Genomic DNA, 10,883 nt, shown 5'->3' with positions numbered 1-10,883 from the left:
GGGGGGGGGGGGGGAGGGGGGGGGGGGGGGGGGGGGGGGGGGGAGATCAGGCCCCAAGCACCAGGAATAGGACTTGAGAGTTTCTAGTTCTACAGTTTATAGTCCACACTGGTATTTTTATTGTGTTTATCATATTGATAATGAATCATTCCACTGCCCTTGAGAACGTTGATGGAGGAGACTTTTATCAAGTTGTTACAGCTGCAGGAAATGGAGGGTCAAGTTCAAGGCCATTTGTGTTTATTTAAAGAGCCAGTTCATATAGTTTTTAAAGAGTCCAAAAGGGGATTGGTGACATTTCTGGCCCAGTTGCACTAACAAAGCGTGTGAACCTAAGTTTATAAGCAACGTTGCACCTATGTGCCAAGTCACATACTGGAATAAGCTAACCCTCGTGGGCTATGATCACACCAGTGTGACAGCTGGAGTTTCTCCCCTCCCCAACATAAGGCCTGGGGACAAGCAAAGAAAACGTTCAGCTCTTCAGGGAGTCTTGCATATCACCTTAGAGTGTCCCAGTTTGGACAAATCCGAGCAGAGGTTTGAGGTAAAATTTTCAAAAGCACCTCAGCGACTTACAAGTCTAAGTTCCATTGACTTTCAGTGAGAATGAGGCTCCTAAGTCACTTTTGAAAATAGGACTTGCCTCTAAGTGATGGAGGAGCCTTTTTGAAAATGCTATGCTTGTTCTCTTAAAAGGGAGTCCAGGCTGGTTGAGTTCCCATAGGCTGTAAGGTCTGAACTCTGCCTCAGGTTCAATATTCATCCATTTATAAGATCAGATCTAGGAGCAAGGTCCTGATCACTTGTCCTTAGCAGTCTCATAGCACTTCTCTCAGGACTAAAGATGTACGTCCAGCTCACTGGGGCCAACTCCAATTCCGGTCTCTCTTCCCCCTGTAATTCTGATCCTATTTTCTTCACTTCCTGCCCTAAACTTTTCTTTAGCACCTGTGTATCAGTCAGACAGTGGCTGCCTTTCAGCGGTCAGCAAAGAGGCCCATCAAGAGGACTGGGTGAACACCTGATTTTTTCAGTTCATTGGCAGTGCCACGAAATAAAAGTTTGGTTCAAGTCAAACCAAATTTAAAAGATTCCAAAAAATTTCAGCCAGCCAAAAGAGTTCATCTACTATTTGCTGAACAAAATACAGCCAGCTCTATCCACCAAGTCATCTAGTCCTCCCCTAGGCCGATTTTCTAGGCCTTTGTCCAGTCACATTGGGCGTGTCCCAAGCAATGGGGGCTTCTACTATTTCTTTGTAGAATAATCCACTAGCTCTCCTCATTTCCCCCCATATTCATCCTAAATGTTCCTTTTCTAAATGGAATTCCCTTACTCCTGAATATGCCCCCTTCATATCACTCCCTCCTGGATGTTTACACCCTAACACCTGGAGAGACTTTTACATTCAGATGCTATAGACAAGGGGTTCCCAAACTTGGTTTGCGGCTTGTTCAGGGTAAGCCCCTGGCGGGCCAAGAAACACTTTGTTTACCTGCGCGTCCGCAGGTACAGCCGCACACAGCTCCCAGTGGTCGCGATTCGCCGTTCCTGGAGCTCCCATTGGCTGCGAATGGCGAACCGCGGCCACTGGGAGCTGCGAGCAGCCGTACCTGCGGACGCTCAGGTAAACAAAGCGTCTCATGGCCCGCCAGGGGCTTATCCTGAACAAGCTGCGAAACAAGTTTGGGAACCCCTGCTATAGACCATCTGTTGTTGCTGGTCTTACAATACAAGTATAAGCTCCTTGAGGCAGGGATCATCTTTTTGTTCCGTGTTTGTAGAACGCCTAGCATAATGGGGTCCTGGCCCTGCCCTGAGACTAAATAATACAGTGAGGAGCACCATAGAAATGCCTATTCATAAATATGCAAAGCTTAATCCATAAATACGCAAAGGTTTTTCAAAGTGCTTTCAGATCCAGCTGGAGGGGAGGAACAACCATCAGAAATGTGCTGCAAGAGTCAAGGTAACAGAGCCCTCCCCCTGCTCCACTCCTGCTACCTTAGGGCTCCCTAGACCTTACACTGCGAACTGCCCCGGTCTGTCTCAGCTCCGAGTTAACACAGGGAGGAATGTTTACTCCATTCCAAGGAGTCATGGCATTGCAGGGGGAGGGGAGCCAGACAAAAGCACAAGTGTATTTGTGGAGGGGGCTTTCAGAAGCAGAGCCCCCCATCTCTGGACTCTGCTGGCTGAAAGCAGCAGGTTTCCCCCCCATTCCCTAGAACAAAGTGAGACGAGTACCAACCAGTCAGTGCATGACAGCTTGCCCTCCTGCCAGAACCTGCCTTGAGCTCATTAAGCAAATAAAATCAAGTCCAGCCCAATAAAGCAAATAGGACTCTGACACATGCAAATCTGGTGAGCACTACCTGGAGACTCATTATTAACCCCGACAGGACCCAGAGAACTCCCCACCCCCTTGTGCCCCAGAATACTAGCCGACAAGAGACTCTAATCAGCTGAGAAGTTAGGACAGTTAGCGGATTCTTCTTGATCCAGTGGCTGAGCCTTGAATTGCTTCCCGCTCCACAGCCAAAAGGAGATGAGCAATTCAGGCAAGTGCTACCCAGAAATTATAGGAAGAACTCCTTTCTGTGTCCCACCCAACGCCACTTGTATGACATCATTGGGATGCCAGGGGACAGATTTCCAAGAGATCTCAGCTTCCATTTAGGCACCTGTCAGAAGTGCAGAGAATTTCAACAGGACTCAGCACCCAGCAGTTCTCATTGTTCTCAATGGGGGGCGCTGGCCTCTCTTGAAAGTCTGGTCCTAGACACAGTTTAATCTTTCCTGCTGAAGCAGAGAGCGGAAGATGAGGTTCCTGGCCTTTGAATGGAGGAGATCACTGGGGAGACTCCCCAGAGACACACCTGCAGCCAGTCAGTAATCAGCACTGAACAAATGTTGCAAGACTAATACCTTACAGGCCAGATTTTAGCAGAGAGCCTCTAAGCCTCACTGCAGGGAGCTTCCTCCCACCAGCACTGAAAAAAAAAATATCGCTGCCAGCCTCCAGCTCAGTGTTGATCCTTCACTTCCTCTCATGCAGCTCTCTGAGAAAGAGCTCCTTCGGCAACCTGAAGGGGAATAGCCACAAACGGATCTTCACTTTGCTGTCACGTGTCTAGGGTCCCAGAGGCTAGCCAGGTATCAGTCCCAGCCCAGGTAGGGTTAGGAGTTCCTGCTACCTGTTGAGAAACACTGACCTTCCGCTACGCTGGATGGGCCATGGCGTCTGTCCCATTTTGCAACCATGTACTTCCTGTTTTTGGGAAGGAAGAGAAACTGCCTGTGACGTTGTGCAATCTATATGGTTTTATAAAAACATGATAAGTGAATATAATGTAACTGGGATATGCTTCATGCAAAAGGTCCCTTGTAAGGTATCATTACAAAGCTTATAATCTACTGAGTGTGATCATCCTATTTGTATAAATGCACCACTCTTGTATCTAAAACTAGAAGTATAAAATGTAACTCTGAGGGCCTATTGTAATTATGTAAAGTGTGGGCCATTAATGATGGTTTGGAATCTTGATGACTCCCATTAACAAGGACCATTGTCTGCAGATGGTTGTGTTTACCTGTTAGTCTTCCTGTATATGTGTGTGCTGGCAAGTGGGCAGTGAAGTCTGGCAGTGACATGTGATCATGTCACCTGAACTGGAATCCATCTTTAACCTGGTGCTTTTCCAGTGAGGGGGGGTGGAAACCCAGAGGGACAAAGGGTTCCCGCCTTATGCAAAAGATATATAAAGGGGTGGAACAGAACAAAGGGAGAGAGGGATCATCATGAAGAATCCCCTAGCTACCACCTGAGCTGGAACAAGAGCTGTACCAGGGAAAAGAATTGTGCCCAGGCCTGGAAGGTGTCCAGTCTGAGAAAAAGCTTACTGAAGCATCTCTGAGGGTGAGATTGTCTGTATTTAGTTTCATTAGACATACATTTGCGCATTTTATTTTATTTTGCTTGGTGACTTACTTTCTTCTGTCTGTTACTACTTGGAACCACTTAAATCCTACTGTCTGTATTTAATAAAATCACTTTTTACTTAGTAATTTACTCAGAGTATGTATTAATACCTGGAGGAGCAAACAACTGTGCATATCTCTCTATCAGTGTTATAGAGGGCGAACAATCTATGAGTTTATCCTGTATAAGCTTTATACAGGGTAAAATGGATTTATCTGGGTTTAGACCCCATTGGGAGTTGGGCATCTGAGTGCTAAAGACAAGCACACTTCTGTGAGCGGTTTTCAGGTAAACTTGCAGCTCTGGGACAAGTGATTCAGACCCTGGGTCTGTGTTGGAGCAGACGGGAGTGTCTGGCTCAGCAAGACAAGGTGCTGGAGTCCTGAGCTGGCAGGGAAAACAGGAGCAGGGGTAGTATTTGCACATCGGGTGGCAGTTCCCAAGGGGGTTTCTGTGATCCAATCCGTCACACTGCCCTAGTGTGAACTCCCTGCTCCGGGCTTCCATCACATGCCAGAGCCTCCTTTGTCAGCCACCCTGGTGACAGGAGCAGTCTCATTTCCACAAGACACAGCTAGTTCTGAGTGACAGGGCAGAGGAGGAAGAGATACTGCGAGTCCCATGCCCTGAGCTAGTGCCTGATAAAGGAGCCATATAGTTCTCACCACACTGGCTGTGGAAATGGTCACTGATCAGGGATTCCACCTCCCCCACATACATTCCCTGTGCCCTGCTAACATCCATCTGCCTCGTGCCATGTAGATCAAGTATCTCGTGGACCCCCCTCTTCTCTCAATGCTGCTGTTTCCATAGAGACCTGAGCTTTCTGAACCACAGCTGGGTGTTACAGTAACTATCTCGTGGCTTGGCGTCGTCTTGACGCTTACACAAGGTTTTCATCCAAGGGCCTCAAAGAGCTATGGATAATTCATCCATACCCAGGCCTTCATGGTATGCTGAGCCCGGGCAGGGAGATCACACAGTGCACAATTATTCGTCTCTTTCCCAGCTAGCGTGAAGTGACGGATAAGGAGCTGAGTGGACGCCCCCATCCTGAAACAAGCATCGGGGGGACCTACCAGCTTTGGTCACTCTGCAGGGAGACTAGGCCCTACCAGAGATAGGGATTAGCAGACACCACCACAGGCAGAGCTGGCTGCCTTTGGAACGGACAGACACGAAGTAATCGCACACTCAAGTTGAATGGGATTCACTCGACGGAAGAGCCATGCCCCCAGATTTTCTTCAACAGGGTACTTTGAGGAAGATAGGGAAATAAGAGACACTTTCTGTAAATGATTGTACGAAACCAGAGACAGCCAGAGAACGGCCCTTAAGCATCAAAGAGAAGAGGATTTAAATATTGCTAGAGAGGCAACTACTGTACTCCCCACAGGGACCCTTGTTTAAAGCACAGCGGCAACTGAGCCCTTCTTGCCCTGCACATGGGACATTGAGGCATTACAGTCGAGTAATTACTATCAGAACCTGGCCTTGTACCTGCTCCTCCACCCAACACGTTCAAGGGTGTGGTAGAGAACAAGGACAATACACCCCCACATCACAAAGAGTCTCTGCTCTGCCCTGATAAGAAGTTCCTATCTTAACTAACTCCAGTTGGCATAATTTGGCAAAACACCTGCTGATGGAATCTGGCAGTGCAGGCAGTTTTTCATTCCTCCCATCATAATTCATTCTGATGTGTGGCTTTAACTGTCTTGGATCTAAAGCCTGAGTTGTGCCTGCATTAAGGAGAGTACAATGTTTGTCCCGAAGCAAACAGGACTCAGAGCTGTCTAAGGCCCTGGGCACCTTGCCACGATGTAAACATCTTGTTGTCAGGACACTCAACTGATATAGTTGCAACATATTAAAGATCAGTGGTAGGGAATGACAGATTTCTGCCCCCTACAGAAAAGAAAGGCAAACTACATCAGTTTCTTCTTTCTTCCTCTCCCAAGTGAGATCAAGAGAAGATTCCTCTCATTTTAATGAGGTAAGATGAACAAAAACTTTTACCTCCTGCCCGGTCTGAGGGGAAGTGATTCTCGCTCCCCTCAGAGGGACTGGCAAAAGCCACTTGAGCCCTGTAAGAATCCCATTTGTGGGATATCCAGTAGTACAGAACCTTGCTATCAACAAGTCTGAGCAAGAGCTGTCTGGGCCAAAAGGCCTGAAATTTTCCATCCGTTTGTGCAAAGGACATTTGACACAGTGGGGCAAATGGCCAAAGGGGAACATGTGTTCTGGCTCCAGGCTAAAGTCCAATATGAGGAACAATTAGTAGAACTATCATTCTTCAGCAGTTAACAGCAAGAATGTTAGCTCAGCAAAGGCACCAAAGTCCATCCACTCCCTCCTATCACTGTCTCCAATTATCATCTCCTTAAGAACGCCCTGCTCCTCCTCTCACACCAGCTGTTGTATCCTGTAATTAGGACCTCCCTTCACAGAGTCCAAGTCTAAAGCTCCCAGAACCTCTCTCTAGGCCCCCACTGGTTGTCTTCTAGTATTAAGAAAACCTCTGACAGGTGACCCCCCTGTAGACCATACTTTGAACCTCTAAATGCTCTAGAGCTCTCAAAATAGTGTTAGAGGCCTGACCTTTACAGGTGCTGAAAGCCTTCAGAAGAAGTTGAGTGGAGCTTATTTGAGACCACATCTGACCAATATGGTTATATAGTGATAGTTCAACCCTTCACTTTGATGAGCCATTTTGTCCTATTTATATCCTCAAGTGTTTGATAATTAATCCCTCTCAGCTCTCTTCTTCAGCCTGTGAGAGTGGTGGAGCCAGCCATCTCCCAAGTGTCAATGAACCAGATGTCTCTCCTCACACCCTTGAATGCCAGTGAGCAATGCACCTGCCATGTCAGCTATAGGATTTTATACAAGGTAAATTTATCCTGATCAGAAAGAGGGACAATGCTTCTTCCAAGAGTTATTTCTCCATCCCCAGGGAAGATAACCCAGCTTTATTATTTAATAGGATCTATTGAGGAGGTCCACCACAAACTGGTGAAAACATACAGTATTTGTGTAACCCACACTTCTTCTGGGCATGGGGGGTGGGGGAGAAAGAGAAACAAAACCATCTTCTCTACAGCATTAGCTAACAGCCAGTTGGCTTTTAGCTCATGTTGTAGAGGACCCCAGTTCCATCCCACCTGCTGATGACCAGGGTCTGTCGGCGTTACATTTGCAACAATGTACATATTTCCCATTACGTAAATAAATATTCATTAGGTCATGAAGCCAGGGCATCCATTAGAAGCTACTCCAAGTAGGTAATGGGCAATTATTTTCAGTTCCAGAGTCTCTTCCCCTCCACATCTTCTCTCTGTGTTTCCATCTGTATTTCTACTAAAATATTGTAGAAGACAGACATTTCTGAATTGATAAGTTTCCATATTTCAAGACTTGCAGTCAGCATGGATCAAAATTCCCCTCCCCTTTTATTCAGATTTTATTGTTTCTATGATGGAAGCACCTAGAGGTCTGGCTCCCATCGTTCTAGGCACTGCAAAAACAGAGACAGCCCCTGCCCTAAAGAGTTTACAGTCTAAGCCTTTAGTCAGATGGAGCAGCATAAAGAAACAACGAGAAGATACTGGTCAGTATGAAAAACTGTGGTCACAGCACACCAGCAGCCTGGCCATTGTCGAGGTTTTTTGGGAGTTGTGGTGTTTGGTTTCGTTTCTTTAAAAACGTGCATCACAGCAGAGAAGAACTGGGAGGACAACACAGTTCTACCATTTTTCCACCACCTCCTAACTAGCCACCAGCCACTGGTTCTTTCTGAGGAGTGCAGCAGGCAGGCATGAAGTCCACAGAGATTTAAGAACTAGATCCTCAGGCCTCAGCTACACACGTGCCCCAAAGTTAAAGGGCCCTACACACTTACTCTGAGACCCATCTCATCCTGACAGAGGCCCTCATCTCTCTTCCCTCCTCACCAACTAGGAGCTACACAATATGAATGAGAGGGAGAAGCATTCAATCTTATATTGATACATGCAAATAGTGGAACTTTAGTCCCATAAGCACTGAGAAGGCAATATCCCTCCCCCATGTGGTTCAACCATGACCCACATCCGTACCTTTAAGAGTAACTATACCATCCTCACTGCAACACTTGAAAAGAAAGTGGATTCTTTTGAAAAGTAACATTATTTCAAACATCCCAACTACAGCAACATGGCAAGATGGAGGCCTGAGGGTTACTAATGAGCAGGCAATGCTTAAAAGAGACAAACAGATGACACTCTTCTGTGAAAAGTAACCATCACAGGTAAAATAAGTAACACATTTAAGAGTATTAATTGTGGGTAGAGAAAGTTTCTACATTTTTCCGGTTTGTTTACTTTGTGCATTTGTACACAATGGGGTCCTGGTCCTTGACTGGAGCTCGTAGGTGCTTCAGAATATGTCCATCAACAACTTTGAATAGTCAGTACCACTGGTTCCCTCATATAAATCAGTTTCTTCTGTTTCTGTCACTCTTTCATATGGCTACAGGAGAATTCCTAAAACTTTTGGATGTAGGGAGGGGTTTAAACCTAAAGAAACTAGAGGAAGGTATCTGGCCTGGATTCCTCTGCCTCCCTCACTTCTTTCTCCCTCATTTGCCCTTTATTTACATGTCTACCTCTGCTTTCCCAACAGGAGCAGGTGCATTTAACAAAAAATTGGAAAACATGATTGTAAAAACTACACAAAGATAGCTTTATGGGCAGATGTAGTACTTGAGATTATTAGTATTATTTAACAGGCTGGTGTCTCTTTAAAAGGGGCACTCGAGTTAAAGTTTGGGCTAAAATAAAAGTTTGGGAGGTTTTTTTTAAACCAACCAACCAACCACAGAATTTATTTTCATGGCAACATGAATGCTAGTATTATCTCACCTCCGCACACCCCAGTCATTTCCCTGCAGCATTTGCAACCCAACTATTGCTTCATTTTGTTAGTGCAAGAGAGAGAACCAGAAAGTGACACTGACTAGCAAGGATAAGCTAAAATAAAATTGACTAGTTTATCAAAGCTGAGAGAAATGCAACAGTCTAGAGTGGATCCTGCATTAAAATCAAACTCCATAGAAATTGTAAAAGTCTTTCACCACCAGTAAGACAGGTCAGGGAACTTTTAAAAACAGAAGACATTTGCCCCTTTAAGGTACACACTGCTCTTCGCACTACAGTACAGAATGGTACCTGGGTCTCCTTCCAGCACAGGACAGCAGAGACTGCGCCTGGCAGATATGGGGATATAGAGATGCTAGAATCTAACATGGAAATTCCTGGAGCATGCACAGATGGCACCACCAAGCCACCCAGAGTCCCCCTGCTTCTAAGTTCTCTCCCCCAACAAAAAGCAGCCAGACGCTCCTGCCATGGCAGGTAGGTGCCAGCCCTACATTCAGCTGGCACACAGCAGAAGCGAATGGACTTCCTCACATTTCATAATCAAAGGTGAGGATGGAGTTATCCCCAACGACAAGAACAATCAGCAGAGAGCCTGAATGTGCCAGCGCATTGAGCCATCCTCTGCATGGAAACTCTATAGGGTATTTGGAGGACCACCAAAGTCAGTTACACTCACCCAGACCCTGCCCCCCCCCCGCACCGTAACTGGCCCCCTTAGTCCCAAACCTGTCGGAGCTCTTCCCCCTTCTGCCTAAACCCTGGCCCCCCGCGATCTCCCCCACTCCTTTCTCCCCAGTACCTGCGGCTTACTCGCTGCTCTCTCCCCGCCCGCAGTTCGCCATTAGCCCCAAGGGCTCGCCCTCCCCTCCCCGGGAATGACCTAGATTTACCCGCTCCGCAGGGTGGCTCTTCTCCTCCCCGTCTGGCCTCTCCGCTTCCTCCCTCGGTGCCTCCTGCGGCTCCTCGTTACTTTTCTCCTCCGGCTTCTCCTCCGGCTTCTCCTGCCCCGCGGCGGGCAGCCCGTGGATCATCTCCTCCCGGCACTGGACGCCCAGCTTCTGCAGCTGCTCGTCTGTCTCCGGGTCCACCACCAGCAGGCGCACGGCGCCCAGGGCGGCTCGGATGCGGCTCACCACCTGCTGGTGACTCTCCTTCTCCACGTTCTCGCCGTTCACCTCCACCAGCCGGTCCCCGGCCCGCAGCCCCGACGTCTCGGCCGGGGAGTCAGGCTCCACCAGCCGGATGAACTGGCCCACCTTGCCCTTCTCCCCGTGCAGGTGGAAGCCGTAGCCGTTCGGCCCCTTCTCCAGGCGGCAGAGCCGGGGCAGCAGCTGCCGCTCGCTCCCCGCCCCGTCACTCATGTTCCCGGGGGAGGGTGGAAGGAGATCGGCGGCTCCGAGAGGTAGCGATCCCGGGAGCTCGAACCCGCTGCACCCCCGCGAGGATCCGGGCGGATCGCTCCAGCGCCGGCTCTCCGCAGCAGGTGTCCCCGGGGCGGAGTCTCGCACGAGGGGTCCCGCGCGGAGACCGTGCACCAGGAGGGAGACCGCCGCTGCCCGGTACGTAACGAACCAGCCGCACCAATCCCCGCCTTGCTCTCTGTCCGCGCGTTCCAGAGCCTGTCACCGTCCTTTATAGCAGGGGGCGGGTCCGAGGGGGGCTGCGGGGCGACGCCGGGCCAATCGGAGTTAGGCGGGGGAGGAGCTGAGCAGAGATGACGCTACCCATGAAGCCCGGGAGTGAATCCAACCCTCGAGAAGGCGGGATTATGCAAATAGGAGGAAATAGCCTCACTCCACCCTCAACGTCTTGGCTGGCTGCTGAGCCTCCCGCCTGCAAGGAAAGTTCTCCGGAAGCAGAAGGGTCACAAAGTAGCAAGAGTGAAGATTCTGCAGGGCGGGGAACTTCCTTCCATCAGAGACAGGGAGTCTAAGAGGAGCAGGCGTGGGGCAACTTGAGTAACCCTCCCTGCAGCC

General features: G+C 48.7%; 1 protein-coding gene across 1 annotated transcript in view; it reads right to left on the bottom strand.

Annotated features, from left to right (window-relative positions):
* The window catches only part of SLC9A3R1 (SLC9A3 regulator 1), a 37,488-nt gene extending 26,981 nt beyond the window's left edge, over positions 1-10,507 (bottom strand). The window contains exon 1 of the mRNA XM_024215212.2: positions 9,798-10,507. Coding sequence (XP_024070980.2) covers positions 9,798-10,268 — 471 coding nt within the window. The 5' untranslated portion in view covers positions 10,269-10,507. The remainder of the gene's footprint in view (positions 1-9,797) is intronic.
* Positions 10,508-10,883: the final 376 nt, after the last annotated feature.

The sequence above is a fragment of the Terrapene carolina genome, unplaced genomic scaffold (genome assembly GCF_002925995.2).
Source record: "Terrapene carolina triunguis isolate 2854851 unplaced genomic scaffold, T_m_triunguis-2.0 Scaffold192, whole genome shotgun sequence".
Lineage (NCBI taxonomy): Eukaryota > Metazoa > Chordata > Testudines > Emydidae > Terrapene > Terrapene triunguis.
This window is presented reverse-complemented; position numbering and strand designations above follow the sequence as displayed.